Source organism: Triticum urartu, chromosome 4A (assembly GCF_056163025.1).
Source record: "Triticum urartu cultivar PI428250 chromosome 4A, HENAU_Tu73, whole genome shotgun sequence".
NCBI classification, from domain to species: Eukaryota; Viridiplantae; Streptophyta; class Magnoliopsida; order Poales; family Poaceae; genus Triticum; species Triticum urartu.
This window is the reverse complement of record NC_141876.1, coordinates 55370285-55393724: the sequence shown is the minus strand read 5'-3', so window position 1 is coordinate 55393724 and position 23440 is coordinate 55370285. Positions and strand designations below refer to the sequence as shown.

General features: G+C 43.2%; 2 protein-coding genes across 4 annotated transcripts; both read left to right on the top strand.

Moving 5' to 3' along the window:
* Positions 1–2236: 2236 nt before the first annotated feature.
* LOC125550593 (ring-type E3 ubiquitin ligase 454-like) lies at positions 2237–7401 on the top strand. Its single transcript, XM_048713616.2, has 5 exons — positions 2237–2607; positions 3861–3893; positions 4003–4279; positions 5784–6264; positions 6395–7401. Exons 1-5 carry the CDS (start codon positions 2476–2478, stop codon positions 7068–7070), a joined length of 1599 nt encoding a protein of 532 aa, XP_048569573.2. The 5' UTR covers positions 2237–2475; the 3' UTR covers positions 7071–7401.
* Positions 7402–13750: 6349 nt separating this feature from the next.
* LOC125550590 (uncharacterized) lies at positions 13751–17420 on the top strand. 3 transcript variants are annotated; one of them, XM_087517741.1, is made up of 11 exons: positions 13751–13907; positions 14559–14645; positions 14736–14797; positions 14908–14977; positions 15056–15098; positions 15750–15830; positions 15918–16015; positions 16105–16177; positions 16286–16371; positions 16604–16870; positions 16967–17420. In XM_087517741.1, exons 2-11 carry the CDS (start codon positions 14577–14579, stop codon positions 17117–17119), a joined length of 1002 nt encoding a protein of 333 aa, XP_087373867.1. In that variant the 5' UTR covers positions 13751–13907; positions 14559–14576; the 3' UTR covers positions 17120–17420. The 3 variants fall into 3 exon arrangements, with proteins under 3 accessions (XP_087373867.1, XP_048569570.2, XP_087373866.1); XM_048713613.2 differs by having other exon boundaries at positions 16283–16371; XM_087517740.1 differs by having other exon boundaries at positions 16105–16371.
* Positions 17421–23440: the final 6020 nt, after the last annotated feature.

The following is a 23440-nucleotide window of genomic DNA, read 5'->3' as shown; positions in this document are numbered from 1 at the left end:
CAGAGCGAATATATGATTAGAGTTAGCAATAGGCATGGTACTTAGGGGTTGTTTGGTTCTAGGTTTAACATTGTCACACTTTGTCACACATTTTTGCCAACCTCACCTAAAGTGTGGCTTGTCTAAGGTGTGGTTTGAACCAAACACTCACCTAAGTTGGCAAGCCTAAGAAAATCTTGTCACACTTTTTGTGTGTATGCCATGTGGGGCTCAATTGTGGCTTGCCTTAGGTGTAGCTTGAACCAAACACTCACCTAAGTTAGTCAAATTTGCTTAACCTTAAATGTGACAACTTTTGGCAAAGTTAGTCACAAACCAAACAACCCCTTAATTTGCAACCCAGGTTCTCTGCCTAGCTTAGGTTCTACTCGTATCATTGCGAGCATTATCCCACTATTTGCTACGTACTTTGTGGGAGGTGCATATTAGGAGGAATATGGTTCATCTTCTCACAGGGTAGTGGACACGAGTTTAATAAATTCGAAGGTGAACAAAAACGTGATAGAATTAACCTCACGAGCAGAGACCAATGCCAGAACACTAATTTGGGCATGTCGGATCCTCAACTTTCCGGATTCTGCTTGTAGAGATTATGGCGGATCCACAACACACCCATGGTGCTCTCTCAGCATATTTGAAGTGGTACATCTTGCAAACAATTTTATCAATTTTTGATTTAGTCATGACTTCTATTATCGATACATCTATTAGCAAAATTCTCATAAGAAGTTTGGAGGGACCATTTAAAAGGGTAATTTATGATTAGAGTGGGCAGGAGGAGTGATACTTAATCCGCAAGCTAGATTCTCCGCCTAGTTTAGCTTCTACTCGTATCATTGCGAGCACTATCCCATTATTTGCTAGTTTGTGGGAGTGCGGACTAGGGGGAATATGATTCATATTCTTCTACACTTGGTAGTGGATATGAATTTTATAATTTCGAAGGTGAACAGAAACGTCATGGAATTAACGAGAACATATTTACCATGTATTATAAAAAATGGTGGAATTTTTTGATCATGTATATAAAAATGTTAATCAAGGATTTAAAAAATATTAAATGTGTATGGAAAAAATATTGATCAAGTATTTGAAAAATGTTAACCAAGCGTTTGAATTTTTTTAAATGTGTTTAGAAAAAAATGTTGACCATGTGTTATTTATTTAAAAGTATTACATTTAAAAAAATGTTAATCAAGCATTAAAATGTTAAATGTGCATAGAAAAATGTAGACCATGTATTAAAAAATGTTAATGTTGTATTTGAAAAATATTAACCATGAAAAAGCTTAAAAGTGTGTATAAAAATGTTGATCATGTATTAAAAATATACATCTTTTATTAGAAAAATCATAATCAAGAATTTGACAATTTTTTTTAAATATGTATAGAAAAAATGTTGATCATGTATTAAAAAAAGTTAATATTTTATTTTAAAAATCTTATTCAAGCATTTGAAACTATATTTAAAATATTTATAGAAAAAATTGTTGATCGTGTATTAAAAAATAATCTTTTATTTTATAAAGATTCAAGCATTTGACACTATATTTAAAATATGTATATAAAAATGTTGATCATGTATTAAAAAAATTAATCTTTTATTTTAAAAATCTTATTGAAGCATTTGACACTATATTTAAAATATGTATAGAAAACATTTCTCCATGTATTTAAAAAATGTTAAATTTGTATTAAAAATGTTACATGTGTATTAGAAAAAAAATTGTTGACATACACAAAAAAATCTAGAATGAAAACTAAGAGAAACTAAGGAAAAAATAAAAACCAAAAAGAAGCAAAATAAACCAAATGAAAAACAAAGAAACAGTTGGAAAAGGAATGGGAAAAAACAGGGAAGAAAAAAGAAAAGAAACGAAAAAAAAACCCGGAGAATACCGGCTTGAGTCACCTCAAGTAGGTCGCGCCATTTTACTTATCCCGAACTGTAGGCGGCGCGCGGCGGCCAGTGGTCGATCCCTCGCGAAAATAGGCCGGTCCAGTAACGACCACGGAAATCTCAACGCAAAACTTTCTACGGACTCGCTTAATGCAAGATATAATCGCCGCGGTTCAGTCGTGAGGGGAGCATGTCAATCGGACGAACAAAAGGGGCCAGATCGTGTGGCTGGTGAGGCCGCCGATCAGATCTGCCACCCATCCACCGGCGCCTAGCGCCAGGCCACAAAAAGCAACAAAGAAAAGGAGGAGTACGTGACAAATTTTGTGGCCGGAGCGAACGAGGATCTTGAACGCAACGGCATCCGCACGAGGCGACGCCCGCCGAGCGCCCGGCGGAGTCCTAATCCAACCCGACTGTCGATCCAAGCAAAATCTACATGCTGCCGATCAGATCATAGCTAGCGCTAAGCCCGCGGCCTCCAAACCCTCGCCAGCCAAGCCTCGCCTCGCCTCGCCTCGCCGCCCCGTTACCTAATCCAAAACCCCTCGGCTCCGGCGGCGGGCTCGCCCGCCATGGCCAGCGACGACGAGTGCTACGACTACGAGTATGACTACGAGGCCGACGAGGAGGATGCGATGGAGGCCGACGAGGACGGCCTGTTCGAGGACGACACGCCGATGCCGGATCGCCCCGCCGATTGCTGGGTAAGTAGTAAGCCCGTCGACCAACGCCGCCCATTGCGCCCTCGGTTACTGCCCGATTGAATCTTTACCAAATCGGTCCAAGAGAGAGAAAATCGAAGGCAATCAAATTAGGGTCCTGGGGTTTGCGCGGAATCTCTGTTTTTTTACCTAATCGGTGGGGTTAATGTCGAGGCTTCCATAAACTCTTGCCAGATCGGCTTCCGACGGGCGATTGTGGTATGGTTTTATTGCGCCCAATGGTTTCTGAATTCAAATGCAATGCAGGTTTATGTACTGATAAAAGTGGAGGGCATCGTTAACGACAATATACTACTCCCTCCGTCTCATAATATAAGAGCGTTTTTGACACTAATAGATTGGTTTGATTTTTAGTCTTAGCAGTAAGATATTTAGCTGAGCACAATTTTCATCTATTCCCTCTCGCTGTCAAGATATTTTCAAAGGAATTTGGATCACAATAGTCCACATGATTTCCTTTTTCTTCTTATAGAAGCTCTTTGGATCACTTGAATCCTATATTATCCCTGCAAATGGCTCGACATATTGGAATTTTCGACTCTAGTAGACTCTCTCTGTGTCTTGCATGGGCTTTCTTTCTTATCAATGTAAAATTTGTTTGGACAATACAGAAATTCTCCTTGACGCTGATCGTCGGATTGCTGTGGTTGCAATAACTACCTAGTCTTAAGTTTGAACACTCATTTTTTTCCTGAGTGGTTTGCTTTAGTTGGATTAGCTAATATTTATTCTGCTGTTTTACTGTAAATCAGAAGATGCACTACTGAACTATGGACGTGGATTTTTAGAACATCTGCACCCGGGCCCTGCTATCCTGGCTGTCCAATATTGCTTTAAGATCTGTGCAACACAACTAACTTTCTATATAAAATTTTCTCTTTTTTGTTTCTCTCGCATAAAACACGTTTTGAAGTTCAAACCTTTGCAGCGTGGCAAAGCTTTCTATCTAGAATCTAGGATAAATCTTTCAGATTTTTTGGTCAAAAATAAATATACAAAAAATGATTATTTTGACCCAAAAATCTGAAAGATTTATTCTAGATTCTAGATAGAAAGCTTTGCCATGTTGCAAAGGTTTGAACTTGAAAACATGTTTTATGCGAGAGAAACAAAAAAGAAAAAATGTGTTTGCACGAATCGCGATGCGCAGAATGGATGGCTAGATAGGGAGGGCCTAGGTGCAGGTGTTCTATTATATATTTTCGACTGAACTACTCTTCCATCTGTTATTGCAGGCAATTACACAAGAGTCTCTTTCCACTGCACAGGTAACTAGAGTCACTATACCAGGCACTGCTTGCAGTTAACATTATACATGTCTCCCAACTGTGATCAGACGAGTAATGTACAATATTCTCTTTGGTTCTCTACCTACAGCAACAAGATCTATCCATGGTGACGAACTTGCTCAACGTCAAGCAGCACAACGCCCGCGCTCTCCTCATCCACCACCGGTGGAAGATAGACTGCATCTACGACCACCTCGACAGGAAGGAGCGAGACCGCATGTTCAGGGAGGCAGGCATCGTGCTTCAGGAGAATATCAACGGCAAGGCGCCGCCCTCGAGAGTGGTGAACTGCATGGTGTGCTTTGATGAATTCTCTGTGGGTGCCGTCTCCACCATGGAATGTGGCCATTATTTCTGCAATGACTGTGAGTTTCCCCCTTCACAATGTTTATCTTGTTATCTTCACAGCTTATAACCTATTAAGAACTCTTTTGCTGGTATTCTACAATTTATTAAGTTTCATGCGTGGACATCATAAATCCAGCTCATAGGCTCAAAATTTGTCCATATACAATACTACATGGACACATGGTATCATAGCTTAATAATCTGAACAGTCTACCTTTTTTGAGTTATACCAAGGTTGACGCACAATTCTTTAGCCCCGGTTAGCCAATCAAATTTCTCACTCTCACGAAATGCAGTTCTTCCTAAGATTGTCTTTGTTAATGGATTATATCTCTCTCGGTAGCATAAGAAATTGTTATCTCTAAGTTGACTAAGTTGTGCATAATCAATCCTAAAACAACAACAACAACAACAACAACAAAGGATTTAGTCCCAAACAAGTTGAGGTAGGCTAGAGGTGAAACCCATAAGATCTCGCAACCAATTCATGGTTCTGATACATGGATAGTAAGCTTCCACGCAACCCTGTTCATGGCTAGTTCTCTAGTGATACTCCAGTCCTGGCATAATTAATCCTAAAAATGTACAAAAAGGAGTTGTGTGCAACCGTCTAGTTGCACATTTTATAAATCCTATATAGTTACACACAATTTCTAAGATAGGATAAACTGTATTTTGCAACCCCTCGTCCATTTGAAAGTGCACATTACACCTAATACTAGACAAACCTAACCCTCATTAAGTATGAAAACGGGGTAGAATAACCCCTGGGCCATTCCTAAGAAAATTGCTCCTGGGCTGGGGTCCAGCACTCCATTTCTAATGGACTGGGCAGGGCGGCCCTTACGTAGCTCCACCACTAGTGCCAGTGTCTGCCGCATTATCATATAACAAAACTTGAAATGATTCTGAAAAGGTCTGTTTTTTAAAAATCCAATCTTTTCAAAAGAACGCAAAATATCATAAATTTAATCACATGGTGTTATGCTCTTTTACTGCTATTTTCTATGATATACATAGTGACGTCGTACAGACGCAAGCGCAACATCATCTAGAATAGCTTTAAAATGGTTAGAACCACATTGTGATTGTGGATAGTTGAATGTTAGATTTGTCTGATTTCATAGTTCGGAGCTGTATGCATTTGCGTGCGCAAGAAACACACTTTTCCTACAAAATATGCATCTATCTGGTTTGGGTCTGTCTAGGACACATCTAGATGTGACATAGTGTCACATCTAAGCTGATGTCCACTCTGTTTGTGGTCTATTTTTTTATCCTAGTTTTTTTATTTCTTATTGCTACATTATATACTTGTAGGAGCTTAGATGTGACATCCTTAAAAAACATTTAGATGTGAATTAGACAAACTGATCTGGTTTCCATTAGATAAATAATCCCGTTTTCATGACCTTTGATTGAGCAACTAGACTTTCTTTGCCGAGTGAGAGACACTTCTGTGATGTGCAAGGATAATCAATCCTTAATGGTGTCGTTTTCGCTCTTACTTTGTGAGTTCAGGTTGGACCGAGCACTTCAAGGCGTCGGTGGACAGCGGCAAGAAGCAGATCCGGTGCATGGGGGTGAAGTGCCCGGTGGTGTGCGACGAGGCCGTGGTGCAGCAGCTCCTCGCCGGCAAGTACCCCGACGCGGCCAGGCGCTTTGACCGCTTCCTCCTCGAGTCGTACCTCGAGAACAACGACTCGGTGAAGTGGTGCCCGAGCGTCCCGCACTGTGGCCGCGCGATCCGCGTGGGCGCTGGCGAGCGCTACACCGAGGTGGAGTGCCCCTGCGGCCTGGGCTTCTGCTTCGCGTGCGCGGCCGCCGCGCACTCGCCGTGCCCGTGCACCATGTGGGACATGTGGGAGGTCAAGTGCAACGGCGAGTCGGAGACCGTCAACTGGATCCTCGCCAACACCAAGAGCTGCCCCAAGTGCTTCAAGCCCATCGTCAAGGACGGCGGCTGCAACCTCGTCACCTGCAAGTGCGGCCAGTGTCTATGGTAAGCAGCCATTTCCATCTCCATCTCGATCCACCCATCCATGGCTTCTTCTTGGCCTGATGGATGGATCACTACCTAGCTTAGCTTGGCTTTGTGAACCTCATGAATCCATGGATGATGGCCGGTGCAGCTGGAAGTGCGGCGGCGCCACGGGGTCCGCGCACAACTGGGACAGCATCGACGGCCACAGCTGCAACCGCTTCGTCGGGGAGGAGAAGAAGAAGGTGGACAACGCCAAGCGCAACCTGCACCGCTACACGCACTACTACGACCGCTTCAAGATCCACGGCGACTCGCACAAGCTGGAGCACGACAAGCTCGGCCCGGCCATCGACGAGCGGGTCAAGCTGCTGGAGGCGCTGCAGGACCAGCCCCTCATCCAGGACGCCAGCTGGCTGACGGACGCGCACCGCGGCCTCCTGCAGTCGCGCCAGGTGCTCTCGCGCTCCTACGTCTTCGCCTACTACATGTTCGGCGACGACGACAAGGTGCGCACGCGGCCCGCGCACCGCGGCAGCCTGCCCATCGCGCAGGGCCTCTTCGAGAACTACCAGGAGGAGCTGGAGAGCAACGTGGAGCGCCTCTCCAAGCTGCTCGCCACCGAGTACGGGCCGGTGCCGGACGAGGACGACGTCCGGCAAGACAAGCAGAACGCCATGAACCTCGCCAAGATCGTGCAGACGCGATGCGGGGAGATCTACAAGTGCATCCAGGACGAGCTGCTGCCGCTGCTCCTAGACCCCATGATCATCGCCGCGTACCGCCCCCGCGGCCCCGACAAGGCCAAGGAGTTCACCACCGCCTGATGAGGAGGAGATTAGCTCCTCCAATTTCTTTTGGCCGCGACGGCAGGTGGCTGTACTGTGCTGCAAGTGTCTAGTACTCCATTGGACAGTCTCTCGCTGATTGTCTGGGCAGCAACAACGGGAGGGAAATGGCTTCAGGAAGGTAGCTCGATAGGAGCTGCATGTTTTTCCTAGTATTGGATTTTGTAGTACTATATCAGATACAGAAGCCCAAAGGTTATTCTGTATACTGTATATCATTTGGGCGAAACTCAAAGAGTAAAACGCGTCGTTTGTCTATGAACTTGCCATCGATGTGCTTGTTCTCATGCGAACCTCTTTATTAAGATCGGAGCTGTCTGATTCTTGACACTTTTGGTCGATTGTTTGACATTGGTTGGCAGGGTTCTTCTGTGTTGTTTATCCGGAGGGCTCTTCATTGGAGGCCAAAACCAGCCAAGATGAACAACGCGTCGTAAATGGGTTGTTATACATCATGGGCCGTAAATGAGACCAGAAGCAACACGACCTGTAAATGGTCCAAAAGCCCCTACGTTTTTTTAGAAACACCCTACGGGTTGATTGAATGCACCGAAATCTACCATAGATCGAAAATGCCACATAGACACGAGGGGCAGTAAATGGGTCGGTAGACACAAAGGGCTGAAAATGGCCCAGAGAAACCACATCTCGGAAGTTGGCCGAAATGCAGACGGTACGGGCCGAAACTGATCAATAGGCACCACGGGCCACACATGGGCCAGAAGTATCAACAGTTAAGGGACTAGATGAGTTATGAACCTAAATGTGCTAGTACACACGGGCGCCCTAAATATGCTTCCTCGATATCTTTTGTTAGTATGCAACGATAGTATGTGAGGATTTGGTTTAACAAAGAGTTATGACCCTTAAATATGTTATGAAAGCATTGAAGAATATGGGCCAGAACTGTAGACTTTGGTTTACTAGTTTATTTTGCTTCCATTTGAGTCAATATGACAAACTGTACTACTGAGGGGGTCAAAGTGAAAGTTAGATTGAACTCTTCTAGTATGTGCTCAATCCAAACCCAAAATCTTTCATTGAAAACTTTGAGAACGTAAACACAAGTGCATTTGGCTTCAGAGTCCGAGATGTTATTCTTCGAGACTCCTTAGCGCAATTGCCTTGCAAAACAACTAGTTGTCTTGTGTGGGAAGACAGACCACGTGAGAGAGTTGCTTTGAAATCCTACCGTTAGCCACGTGTCGTGTTGATGATGTGAGTGAGCCTCCAATGTTCATATTGGCCCACAGGTTTGCTCCACCGACTATAAAGACCCTCTTAACTCAACCTTAAACCGGTGGCTGCTCCGCATAAAATTTAGGCAGAGATTATCTGAGCAACCCATGTCTCCCATAGATCTGAGAGAATTCCAGTGAGAAAAAACTCAGAGCCTAAAACTGCTCTCCCATAGATCTGAGAGAATTCTAGTGAGAAAAAACTCAGAGCCTAAAACTGCTAAGTGATTGAGTTCTTAAATTAAGTGAACAAACCATTGAAAACTTTATCTTATGAGTTCCGAGTTCAATCTCACCCCCTTCAACCAGACGTAGAGTTGTGTCAGTAACTTAAATTAAGTGAACAAACCATTGTTTTACTCTGTATTGCGAAGGGCTAGCACTCTCTATATTTTGTCTATCTGCTGCCATAACTTTATTGCATGCCTTTCTATTATGATTTGTCAGGTCTTAATGTAGATGCTCTGTTCTAATGTCCATCATGCGTATCGCCGCCCTTGCTAGCCATGAAGCCCATGTGCGCCCTCAATTCTCCGAGCACGTCGGCGATCGGCGATTAGGTATTTGGGGCTGCCACTCTCATTAAGGAGGCCATCGGCGATGCAGTTGAAGTATTTGGTGGATCAAATGGCTAATAAGCTACCAAAGTGGAAGGCATCGCTTATGCCAAAGAGCGGCAGACTTACCTTGGTCCAATCGGTGCTATGTGCCATGCCGATCCATGCAATGATGGCGCTAGATCTACCGATGAAAACAATTGCTGCAATGAGGAAGATTTGCAGAGGTTTCTTGTGGTGTAGATGCGCGGAGGCCAACGGTGACAATTGTGCGGTGGCTTGGGACGCGGTGTGCACACCGAAATGGGCAGGTGGCCTTGGTTTGCCAAATTTATGCTGGATGAACATAGCAATGCAAGCGAGATGGCCGTGGCTTGCGAGGAGTGATGAGACGAGGCCATGGAGAGAGTTCAAGATCAAGGTCCTGGAGGAGTCAATGGGGCTGTGTAGGGGCGGCCATGAGGAGTGTGGCGAACTCTGGGCTTGCGACACGTTTTTGGGAGGACCGCTGGCTTGATGGCAGCCGGATTCAAGATGTTGCACCGCTCCTATACAGCCGGGTTCCAAAACGCATCAGAGACTCCCGGTTAGTTGCATCGGCGGTGGAGAATGGGAGTTGGGCTTTGGATGTTGGCCCTGACATCGGACCTGCCGTGTTTTGCACGAGTTCTTTGTGGTATGGCAACTAGTCTCAGCTTGGGAGCCCATGGTGGATGTGCCTGACAAGGTGGTCTGGTCGTGGGAGGCCACCGGACAGTTCTCCGTCAAATCTGCCTATGAGGCTGGCTTTTGGGGTCGAGAAAGAAGTGTGACGGCGGATCTAACTTGGAAATCACGTGCACCAACATGGTGCAGGTTCTTCACGTGGTTGGCCCTCAGGGACCGATGTTGGACGTCCGACCGATTAGCGAGGCGAGGGTTGCCACACCAGGACGCATGCCCGTTCTGTGACCAGGAGGACGAAACCATTAACCACATTTTACTCACTTGCGTCTTTGGTAGGACTGCTTGGGCGAGGATCTACGAGGCCTTGGGCAAACCGGATTGGACTCCCACTCAACAGGACAAGTTGGCGAAATGGGCTGTGGACAAGCAAGGATTAGAAGGCATGAGCACCAAAGATCTCCGTACTATTATTGTGCTAGTATGGTGGGAGTTGTGGAAGCTTAGGAATGGTATTATCTTTGATGGGGCGCGCCCTTGCTTAGAGTATCTACTTAGAAGAGTGAGGCAAGAGGGCCAACTGTAGGCTTCGGCTGGGCTAATGAAAGGGAATGTAACCCCCTTCTTTAGTAGGGTGGAGAGGTGGGGGACCAGTGAGGAGTAATTTGTACCAACAAACTGTGTAAAGTGATGGAGGTTTTCTTTGCCTTTCTTCTTTAATATATGATATGCACACTCGTGCATATTTGAGAAAAAAATTTCTCCGAGCACGTCGACTATGCTCTAACATCGAGTCTTCCCCTAATTACATGCTATTATCTCTGTTCTATAATGTAAGATGTTTTTTGACACTACATTATGGGACGGAGGGAGTTATTTAAAATCCCAAAATAGTGAACAATTCACGTGTCATCTTGGTAGCTGCTAGCTGCATCCGAGCTACCAGAAAAGCCAAGTCAGAGCCCGGCCGGCCTACTTTTGTTTGCATGAGGACAAGTGGAGTAATCACCCCAGCTAATTAAACTAGCCTATCGGTAGAGCTCAGATTCCCAATCTAGCAGCTCCTGATTTGCGCATCGTGCAGCTGCCCGCCGTCCCGAATAAAACATGGTACGATTCCACTGGCACATGCACACACAGATGGAAAGTTTATGTACTAGTCCTTCCTAATCTATCTATGATGGAAGAAAGTAGATGTCAAAAGACAAACTTCGGCTCTTTCTTTCTCAAAAATCAAGTCTAGAAATGTTTGATAGTGTTGCGAATGACTAGATCATGTAATGTCTGTGCATTGTGTTAGAACAAAAAGAAGAAGACCAGCGGAGGCAGGATGTCAAAAGGAATATTGACTTCAGAAAGTTGCCCAACAGGTGGACGATCAGAAACCATGGCCGAAGTAAGACACGCATTATGCCATAAGGATGTAATTTCCCGCCGATTGATCGGCCCTACGCATTTCCATTGGAAAACACTATCATGTGATTCTTGCCGGCCCATCGCTCGAAATTGTCATGCTACTCTCACGGCTCTCGTGCATTACGTCCAACGCAACAAAGTTGTACAAAGTGAGCGACAAGTAATATGGATTGGAGAGAATATTTTATTTTTAATTTTTTTTGAAAAGGAGACGGTCGAAACTCCTCATGGAACTCGGAATAATTTCTCAAGGCAAAGATAAACAGTTGGAGTAACAATTCCATGAAGGTCCATAAGTTTGTCTTGAATTTTAAGGTCAACTTAATCTATTTATTTCCCGCAAAAAAACAATCAATATCATCATTTATCATGAGCTGACAGTTTTTTTTTATTTTAGAAATACCAAGAAGGACCGAAACACACATCACTATATTTGTGAATGTCAACTGAGGACTAGAGTCACATAGTTTTGAAATTCAGTATTCTCTGGCATCTCTCAATTTTTCCTGACGAAGAGTTCAAACCTCTGTTCTCTGCATCAGTGACACCTTGCTAGTGTTAGTACTTCAACTATATTACTAAAAAAAATCCACCGTGGCCAGGTAAGATCTCAAACCAGAGATTTGATCATTTTTTGTGCCAAGTGTTTTCTTTTGCGAAAATATCCAAATCTATTACTCCCTTCATTTATTTTTATTCCGCGTATTAGGTTTGTCTGAAGTCAAACCTTTTGAAGCTTGACCAAGTTTACACACAAAATTATTAACATTGACAATACAAAATCAATATCTTTAGAATCATCATGGAAAATATTTTCATATTATATTTGTTTGGCATTGTACACATTCATGTTTTAAATATAAATTTGGTCAAACTTACAAAGTTTGACTATAGACGAATCAAATACACGAAGTCAAAAGAAATAGAGGAGTATAAAAGTTCACCAGAAATACAAAGCATCACAAACATAATAAAAATTCAATCAAGGTTCTTGGACCACTGAACGACCATTGTTACCACCAGAACAAGCTGCCACGTGCCACGGACGCCGCTCGCTTACCGGAGCTGTCCTAACGTTGTCGAGGACGACCGGAAAGTTTTCGTGCACGTTCCACTAAGGACCAACGTCTTGGAACTACAGTTGTTTCCGTTGAACCATTGAATTGATCTGAAGTATGTGACACAAAAACTCACTATCGTGTAGGTACAACGTGAAATCCTAATGTCGCCATCCCAGGGAGACGACATGAATCTACACCGAAACTCCGGCGACATCATCCCAACAAACGAACTCAGGAGGATCGAAGCCTGGAAAACCAGCTGGAACATGAAGCTCGCCATCCGCCACAACGCCATCCCCATGAGAGAAAAACCCTAACCTAAAGTACTAGCTGGACTGAGGCACCTGGACTTCTCTTCCCGCTGCCGCGGAAGGGGAAGGAATAGATTGATTTGCCAACACATGTAGAATTGCAGTTACATATGTGAAATGACACAAACACACACACACACACACACACACACACACACACAAACACACACACACACACACACCTTTTTTTAATCAAGAGCATTATTAGTCAAAACACAGGATTACAATCCTTCATTACACAAGCCGTAAGGAAGGATGGGATACAATTTATCCACAAACAACGTCTCCTAGAGAAATTACTCTGCTTAGGGAAAGATGCGCTAATTCATTAGCTTCTCTCGTCGTAAACAATATGCGAAATTTCTCAAATAGTCAACCTTTTGACCCTTGTAGGCACGTGTCAACCTTATTAAGCTGCACCGTCAGTAAGCATAAGAATCTACCAAAACCAAACCTAACTGAATATATTCTGGTCTATACATAATTAATAAGTGTCAAAGATGGCCAGACTCTGATTATTCTTCTCATGCATATGCAGGACCTTTGTGTTTACTATAAGTACTCGGGCACATATAACGGTGCAATGCAATGCAGCAACGGATGAAAGATATTACAACTTAGAAGAGGGGCCTTGTATGAGGGATATAGCTGATTTGGTAGCCAAGGATGACTTGCCTACACTACATGCATATATGTGTAAACTTTGCTATATATAGCTCTGTTTTTTTCCTTTTGTATGGAAAAAATAGAGCTATTCGGAGTTTATATAGGCATGTCCTCCTTGGCTATTCAGAGTAGCTCCTGTCACTCATGCAATGCTTAGTTTGCTCTTCTTTTCGCGCTTGATTTTGCAGGCTACATTGACTCCTAGGAATCGGTCGATGACAAGTTTGCCAGGCACCTGAGTAGATTCTAAAAATTGGTAGAATCCATGTTGTCTTGGCATTTTAGGTTTGTTTCTTATGTCTTGTGAACATATTTATTTACCCTGCAACATTTAGTGTCAAATTGACCGCGAAAACATGAAAAGGGCACATATACACATATCCATAATCTACTCACTTTAGAAATATTTGATATATGCAATAAGTGTGTCATGTCACCACGTGCTTCAAACTTATAGTAGACACTCAACATGACCACATAATTTGTTCGTGACAACTGGGAAGGAGATTTTCTCTCTGAATGAGTCATAGAAACCACCCGGATAATTTTTTTTTTGTCAAAGTGACCATTCTAATAACATTCGAAAATGTAGCTGTCTGTCCTGGGTCAACCTTTTGACTTGAGTAAACACGATGTGTATGTGCCACTTGGCTGCAGGACAGCAACGGAATTCTAATTTACGGTCGCCGTCCAGGCCTTTTCCAGCGGACCCTCAGCGGGCGGGACACGTGTCTCCACCTGCTGCGGCTGCAAAGCTGTTGCCTGTAGACATCGGCATCCTCCTCCCCTGCTTTCTCCACTTTCCCCTACCTCCATCGCTCCACCCTCGGCTGCGCGGCCGGCCGGAACCACCGCGCGCCTCTCTACACCACCGCTCTTCGGCCCTGCCTTCTCCGCGGCCGAGGTAAGGAGGCAGCCCTCCCCCCGCAACCGGATCCGTCGCGTTGCTCTGCCTCGGCTCTTCGCTATCTTCGCTGCGCCTCTTGCTGGCGGCGCCCTGGCCGGCGGTCGAGCCGGACGGGAGGGTAGCAGACCGATCGGAGGCCCGGGATTCGTAGTTTGTCCTGTTGCAATGCCGGCGATCGTTGTGCCATCGTCAATTTTGTCGTCCAGTCGTGCTCTGTGCGGGTTTTGGAATTCGGACCTTTTGCTGGTGGTGTGGGGTTTCCGCTCCGTGGTGAGGTGCGGGAGGGCTTAGGGGACGCCCTGAAGCTGTTCGGCGTTATTTCTGTGAGCGCTAGGAATTCTTTTGCTGCACATTCATAGCTCACAAGCCAGTAGTGTTCATGCGTGCGGATGAGCATGAGTGGAGGATGCGCATGCCACAAGCAGTATGCCGCTCCTGGAGATCGCTTAGCAAGTTCAAGCTATTGCTTAGCTGTGTCACCAGCCAGGACTTCGGAATTTTATGGGAGTTGACTATGGACAAAGTGTGCACTAGTGTTACTTGGCAAAACTTGTTTGGGAGACGCCCTTGTACCCAAGTTTTACCTCATCATGTCATTCCTTTTACCCAACTTTTTAGTTTTTTTACCTCATCATGTCATTCTTGTAGATCTTCCACTTGGTTCTCATGGTCGACAAGACTGAAAAAGGGAAAGAGAAGGATGGCTCTGCTTCCACTCCACCCAATCGCCGCAAAGTGAATGTTTTCTCCAGCTAAATATGATATGCATATAAGCTCAGTGTGTTTGCTGCTTACCATTTCTTTACTTCTACTTTTCGCACGCAGGCCGGACTTAAATTTTCACCCAAGGTGCCTACTAAGAAGACACCAAAAATTGTCCCTAAGATGTAATGTACATTAACCAATGCTCTGTTTATGCATGCTTGTTCGACTCAGTATTTTCTATTTAAAGTAGGCGCAGTGCTTGTGCAAAGAAAGTAATGGTGGGATTCTACAGGGAACCGGAAGAGGAGAGGGAGCTTGACACAATTGATAAGGAGTTACTGATGAAACTTAGAATACCACAGGTACTTGTATGTCTTGAGTCCGATTTCTACGTGCCTGATTTAGGTTGCTGGTGTTTTATTCTGTGGTTTCATATGCAGAGTCAAGGTGCCCTCGAAAGAAGATCCAAGGCTGAGAAAAGTGGTTAGTACTTTATTGATGTTGGTTGCCTTGCAATATCTACTGTACTTCCTGTTCGATCCTGCATTCACTAGCCTACGTCTGATGAAAAATAACTAATCAGTTAACTGCAGTTTCTGTCACACAAAGTTCCTAAGATTCTAGAATCACAACCTCCTTTGAATCTTGAGAGCCACTGAACGATTTGTGCCAAATAAGACACCAGTATCTCTGTATTTTTGAACATTTCATACTGACCATGTTCATATCGAATAGCTATTGGGTAAATGGTAATGGTGAGCTGTCCAAGTGCAAGGAGCACAAAGGCATCTAGTTCAAATATGCTATCTATTCAACTTGCATTGCCTAAGCAGACATGTTTGGTCAGGAAAAATCTGGACTCTGGAGTTGTCTCATGAAATCGGCACTAGCCTAGGATATAATTCTACTGGAGGTTTTGTCCAAACTAATGACATGCAGCATGATGCACCTTAGAGGCTTAGATAATTGTTGCAAGTTAGATAATCAAAATTCTATTTAGAAGTCAGCACTGGTTCGTCCATAAAATATGGGTTTATGAATATTTATAACAATCTCAATACCGCCGGTGTAACGGCATTATGTTGTTTTCAGTTTATAATTTAGTAATAACATACTGCTCCATTACGACTGTAGAAGCCTGTGTTCAGGTTGCATTTGGACAAGTGAACTCTTCAACTGCAAGATCCTTCCCCAACCCTAAAAGTTCTTCATCAGGTAGTAGCTTAAGGTTGCCACTCCCATTTGTTCCGTATTTACCTTCATCTGAACATTTACAGAGCAATGTATCATTTCTTCTGCTAGTTAAACAAGAGCAGGAGGTAAACCTTTTTAACAAGTATATGATGTCTGGCGTTACGTCTTCTGCTGCAAAGTTACCCAAACAGTTCACTGGACCTCAGGTTAGTAAACTCATACAAGCATAACATAAGGGGTGGGGTGATGGGCGGTTGTTTTGTTAATTACCTGACTTATCTCCTAACTGTTGCAGGACTTTACCCATCACAGCTACAACTATCCTCCTATTACTCTCCCTCTGAGGAGGCCCCACTCTGCAGATCCAGGTTATGGTGTTGTTCATTTTTGCAGTTTTTGGCTTTTTGCCACATCATGCTCACAGTTTGCCTTTCAAAAACGCTTTAATCGACATTCTTCTATCTTCGGTACAGAAGATTTTGACAAAGACGCGTTCGGAGAGTTTTCTTCCAGCAGAACACAAGATGGTGAATTAACTGCAGCTAAAGAACTTGGGCTAATGGTATGTATATCATGTTGCATGATATCATGTCGAGGAACACCGTTCTTGTTCAGGTATTCATATCAATGCAAAAAAAAAACACCACATGTTGATGGAACTGTCTTTTCTTGTGATGGAACTGTCGGTTACTCATTCTCTTTTAGTTTTGTATCTTATATTGATCGAACTAATTGTACCGGCTGTATAGTATTAGTAGCCTAAAAACTGATGTATTATATCAATTGTTTAACAGGACACTGAGGACAAGATGAATACACCACAGTTGCTCTTCTTCCAGTTCCCTGCATCTCTTCCTTTACCGCAGGTTGTATCAGTTGCTGGGGGAGATATGGACACCAGTGACAGTGAGGGGGTTGAAACAGAAGAAACCAACAAGAAGAGGAGACTCGAGTCGATCAACGGCTGTAAGCTAAAAGATTTGCCAGGTGGTCTCATGGGGAAGCTGCTCGTGTACAAGAGTGGTAAAGTGAAGATGAGGCTTGGAGATGCACTCTTTGATGTAAGTGTTTAAGAATTCTGCACTTCTTTATGCTGCATTTTCAGCTTATGTTTAGTCTTTCGATGATGCAGTACTTGAGATGAATAAAACGTGCAGGTTTCAGCTGGTTTGGACTGCACATTTGCTCAAGAGGCTGTAGCGATCAACACAAACAAGAAGCACTGCTGCAGCCTGGGGGAGGTGAACAAGCGTGCCATCCTAACTCCTGATATCGAGTACTTGGTAGACTCCATCAAGAGGATTGGATAGCCTGTGGGGAACTGCAAATAACTTCTGATATTACCTCCGAAAGTGATGCGAAGTGTGTTACTACTTACTACCGCTGCTCTTGTTTCACACTGAGAACTGTGGTTGTGGAGATGTAAATTTGCATTAGGAGAATCGTGGAAATTGATATCATGACATGGATGTGGTAGTGACAGCAAGTGGAGATGTTTTGCCGATTCTTTAAATTTTCATGGTACATTGGGTGAGTTTTCTCAATTTCTGAGATCTGTCACTTTGGTCAAGAGTTCACTGGTGATTACCACCACACAGTCATTTTCACTTATGCGGCCTGTGTAGAACTCATTTTGTTGTTGTTTTGTCATTCTATGCTGTTTGCTTTAGCACTTTGTACAATCATAGGCTTCATGAAGAGCAAATTAAGGATTACAGGCAAACATACATGTTCCCTTTTGCAAAGTGTGTTTTGCCTCATGATTATGCAGTCCTGCTACAATTCAGGCTTACCACTATCGAGTTTCGACATATGTGATGGATCATAGTGTTGTGCTCTCACCGCTCAGTGCCGGGTAGCTAGTGCCATCAGCGCATTCACTTTTGGTGGTTATGGTTTGTTGCCAAGGCAACACATACACTTTACAAGCGAAGTCAATTTTGATAATTCTTCAGCGGAGCGTCTGCACTTTGCGGATTCAAATATGGTGCATATTTAAAAAAATGATTCATAGTAATATTGTGGAGATGTAAAACCCCGAGGACAAGTAAATTAAACTACAATGTAGAACTGCCAGCAACAACATCAATCTAGAATTTGACTAGTGATACAAGGCAGGTAGTTATCCGTATGCTTACGGGCTGAAGAGAATTTGACTAGTGATACAAGGCAGGTAGTTATCCGTATGCTTACGGGCTGAAGAAGAGCAGACCATGCACGAACAACTCTGATCCTCACCGAGGGTAAATCTCTATCCATGTCGGCTGTACTTTGATCTGTCGAGTTATGTTAGAGAACTGAGACCCATCCTTAGCTCTGCCACTAGATGTAGTGGGCATTGACAAGTAATAGAATTGTTGCTACTATTAACAAGAGAAAGCTCTGCCCGTCCCAAAGCAGTAGACCGCATCCTCAAGTGGAACGTTTGTATAGAAAAATAACACTGATATACCGTCACTAATTCAGTTCTCTTCTAATATCACATCCATGATTTGCCTTCTACTAGTAATTAAGCAGCTAGTGAGAGGCTGAGTCGCTATCTACATTTGCAGCCTGTGCTTCCTTGTCTCAGTTTAGACACCACGTCTCACAGGCCATGCTATTAAATATGCATGGTAATGGCTGGCTTCACCTTAAATGCATGATGCATGCTTAGGAGATGATCATAAGGTCTCAAACATGTAAGAAAAGAAATATAGCAGCTTGTTGTACAAAATCGTTGGAAAGAGCTTGAGGATCACGCATTTGAGACGAGCCCAACCATTACGACGAACAATTCTCTCTTCAACTTCTATGCATGATTATGTACGCTCATCATGTTAAATTTCTTCCGCTGTATGACGCAGAATTACGGAGGGGTACGGTGAGCATAAAAATGTGTCATGGCTGTGTACTCAGATACCTACCATTTACCTATGCATATGATTCTTCTTCTTTATGAGGAAAACCTACACATATGATTCAACAAGAGATAAATTACATGACAAAGTAGGAGAGTGCTACACCTGTTTGAGAATACATAGAAAGCGTCATCAACATTTACAATCGAGCTGCAGTTGTTGTTCACGCCGACAAAGTTAGTGCTGCAGTTGTGAAGCTACCCGGTCCGTTGCATCACACACACACACACACACCTCACAAAGGGCCTCACCAATTGAGGACGGTGATGGTGCAAATACCTTCCATGCTTCTAACCCAACTCAGACTGAAGAAAGATCTGGAGCATTAGTGAAGCCTGTGTGAGTATACAGCACATGAACAACATGTATCCGGTCCGGTGCCCATGCCAAGTTGTGCTAGCTACACGATCTACGGACCGTTAATTCCATGACCATGTATGGCCGCACAATGCCAAAAGTGATTCACCAAAACGTGCGTGAGCCCCTAATGGCCGAGCGCCTCAAACCCATCAAATGCCCGGGCGGGAGGACCGGTCAAAATACCCGACTTATTCGGATGCTTTAAATCGACCTCAAACGCATGGGCTGACCGACATCCCTCATTTTCAGCCCAAATGTAGGGCGGATAAGAGACGGTTCGGGCATGTCCGTCATGTCCACACAGCCCACCTTTGGCCAACAATGACTTCACAAAAACCCCATCCGGATCGAACCTTAGCCTTACTTCACTCTGCTCCGCTCCGTTCCCCCTTTCTCCAATCCGTCAACTCCCAATCTCCGGCGACCATGTCCAGCACCTGCAGCCACTTCGACGGCTCCAGCGACGAAGATTGGAACATTTCCCCCGCCATGCTGCCGTAGACGAGGACGAGCTGGCCCTCTGCATCACGTTGTAGCGCCTGCGGTTGGACACGGGCGAGAGCTTTGGATCTGATGCGACCCCGCCTGCGGGTGGACATTTGCTCAGGAAGCTGTAGCAATCGACACAAACAAGAAGCACTGCTGCAGCCTGGGGGCAGGTGAACAAGCCTATGATCGTAACTCCTGACTAGACCATGATGGCGTGCGTTGCTGCGCCCGTCTATTTTGTCACTAAAATAATAGTGATTGATGTAAATATATGATTGGATTAAAGTTGGTAACAAAACCAAGCTGTATAGTATTTAACGACAAAAGAAAACTGAAAATTAGAAAATAAAGCATGAGTAATTGTGCTTAGGAGATTGCAGCTATAAAATCAGTTACCGAATTCATGCATTGTTTATTCTGACAACACAAAAACAGATCTACAATCCAATTCAAAGAAAATACAATAAATCTACAAATATATGAGAAATCCCATAAGGTACATTATTCCTTGGATAGATGCACGTTTAGCATGGTCCATGGCAAACTGCAACATGCCATCGATAGCAAATAGCCAAAAAAACATTGTGCTACTTTTCTTAATCATTATGTGCGAGCCTTAGAACCACTGAAACAAAAGCATAAATAGGAGAGAAAGCACACCAGGTGTAGATCAACATGGTATGGTATTGGGATCCAAATGGTTTATTATCTCTAGTGGCATCAACTACCTTCCTGTAGAACACAATGATGAAGCTGTCAGTATTATTTTACAGAACAATGTAATGCAAATAGAATGTGTACAGACGGGAAAACTCTGGTCTTAGTCCATTGAACACTAAAAATGTGCAAGTCGCGGCAAACATGGTTCACCTTATAATTGTTGTTATAACAGATAGTTATGTATGGAATGCAATGGCATGTTAAGCTAAGGAAAATAATGTGGACAATTATAGAATTGTATAGATAATGTAATCAAACATATATGTAAGAAGCATGATCCAAATAGTACCAATGTATTGGTCATCTTTTTGGCTTACGTTTTATTTGATTTTCTAATATCTTTTTTTAGTAGGGTTGTAAGTTGGCGTATGATTTCTTCTAATACAGGTTAACTAAAAATCTGCAAACAGGGTAATGGTACTGATCTGCAATAGCATCGAATATAAGGTTTTGACACCAATTGTTACGATTTTAGTAAACTAAAATATTAGAAAGAAGGGTGAACCCATGAATATACCAAACGTGCAAGGTGGGAAATAAAGAAAAGAATCACCAGAGACAATGGAAAACTGCACGTATGAGTAGACCCCTCTGACATGCAACATCGCCGGTCAATGTGTGATGTCAATGACAACCCAAATACTACGTTTGTAAGCTAATATAAGACGTTTTAGATCACTAAAGTAGTAGCGACGACCGATGCCGTCACTCCAATTCTGAAAATGCTATACATGGCATTCAAATTTGAAGTTAACTTATTAGATGTCAAACATAAAATTATGGCACCTGGATAGACAGGACGGTCATATGTAGGAAATTTCATGGCAAAGCAAATAAATAAGTGTTTGCTGCAAAAGATTCGCCAAATTATGCACTAAACAGAACCTCAAATGCCCTATACAAGAGGACTTCAACACAAAGCAGAGGAAAATTACGCACTTTTGTTTTCTTTAAAACTGTCCATGAGTGTATTTTGCCAATAATTTGAAAAAATGCAGTGCCTAATTTTATCAAGGGTTTTTATCATTTTTGCCACTAGTTGTGTCCCACTACTCAGTTTTGCCATTAGAAATTACAACTACTCAAAAATGACATCGATCCGTGAGATGTTTGCTCAAAAATGCCAACGTTCCGTTAGATGTTTCCTCAAAAATGCCATTAGACATCGTTATTTTCACATCAAACTCATTGACCATGTTATATGACAAAAATAAGCCTAGACCCACATGTCAGTTCTCTCTATCTCACAATGATAAGTGTAGCCCCACTTGTCCGGAGTAACCAAGCGAATAATTTTATAAAAAAATAAGAACGTCGTTGGGATCAAGTGGGCCCCACACTTTATTGTAGTAAGATAGAAGGAGAGCTGGCATGCTGGTTCATAGGTATTTATGTCATTATAACATGGCAAAAGAGATTTGAGATCACAATAATGGTGTCCAGTGGCATTTTTGAACATATGTCTAACACAGCGATGGCATCTTTGAGCAGTTGAAATTCCTAGTGGCAAAACTGAGTAGTGAGAGACAACCGATGGCATAAATGATAAAAACCCTTTTATCAAATTCAGTCACAAATATTGGAGTGAGAAGACATGTTACCGTGCTCGTCCCCTGAGTGCAAAAAAAAAGTCTCTTACTCTAAATCTCTTTACTTTCAATCAACTAAATTTCAGCTTCAAGACTACATAATTTTTTATATCCGCAAAAGTTAAGCAGATAGAAAAGCTGAGCTGACCTCTAACCATGCAGCAAACTCCTAATGAAGTCGTTCACGTCTGGTACCAAGCAGCAGTAGAGCAAGACATCTCCTCCTTTTACAACACTTTGCAGAAGTATTTTTTTGCCTGAATCAAGCCCAACCAAGATAGTTCAGAACTCTATACTAAATATCAAATAATATAATTACATGGTCCCAAGTGATGGAACATACCACTCCATTATATTTTCATCTAAAAAGGTATGCCACAATATAACTACACTCCAGAATCCGCGAACATGAGAATTTAATGGAGAGGCAACGCACCACAAGGGCATACCAAAAGGCAGACCCCTGACACTTAAATTCGATGCATCTGCCATAAAAAATACTAACTGTCAAGTTCATCAGTAGACCAATTGTTTTCACTCCATTCTCCAGTTCATGGATAATATCACAATATCACACCCATAATCGAAATCAAGAACAGACTGGCGACCTAGCAATGTCGTGCAATAGAGCAGTTAGTTCCATCTAGAGCAATCACACTGTAGTAGAGCGGTCAGTTCCACCTAGAGCAATCAGACCATAAAATATGAAATTGCATCGCAAGATAATTAACTTGAGGCATAATAGGGCACGAGCACTAACCTGTTTGATAGCCATTGGAGCTTCACAGAATCTACTGGAAGGTAGAAGACAACCCAGAAGAAGCAGCAGACCAAGTAATATGGAGCTCGAATTTGTCCTCCTAGAACACATGGATTCATTTCAAATTATGTTAGCATAAAGCACAATTGTTGGGGAAACATAATTACATGTTTGAGTACATCTGCTTTAATATGAACCATTTGAAGATAGAAAATTGAGGATAAAGAAGGCACTACATGTCAGTCTTGCTACTGCAACTAAACATGACATAGAATTTATAAGAAGAAACGGATGCTTGTGCTATAAAAGATTCAAAAGTAACACTAAATAGAAGAAATAATTAAATATAAAAGGGCAAGTAATACTGTACAATTCTGATGAATACTGAAAATTAATTTATAAGTGTGATTATTGTGGTTTCTAGAGAGGTAGTGGAGCGTGATGGCAAAGGGCCTAAAGGCAGGAGCACGTTGATCTTAGCACTGAAGATGATTATGTGACTGCTTTTGCTCGTGAGTGCCATCCACCGCTTGGCTTTGGGTAATAGTGACTCACCGACCCCGTGATTTAGTCGATATGAACGAACCGGAGTGCCCACGTTTTCCTGGCCGAAGGAGCGGTGCTGGCCACCATCTCTTCCTCCACCTCCTCGAGCCCTCGCTCAGACTTCTTCACCTTCACCATCTGCACAAATCCAGACCAATCTGAGTCAAGACGCGGCACTTATTTCTGCAATCCGTGATGAAACATCATTTCCACCTCTAAAGCGAGACGAACAAATCATGGACTAAGACCTTGCCGGTGACCTGGTGA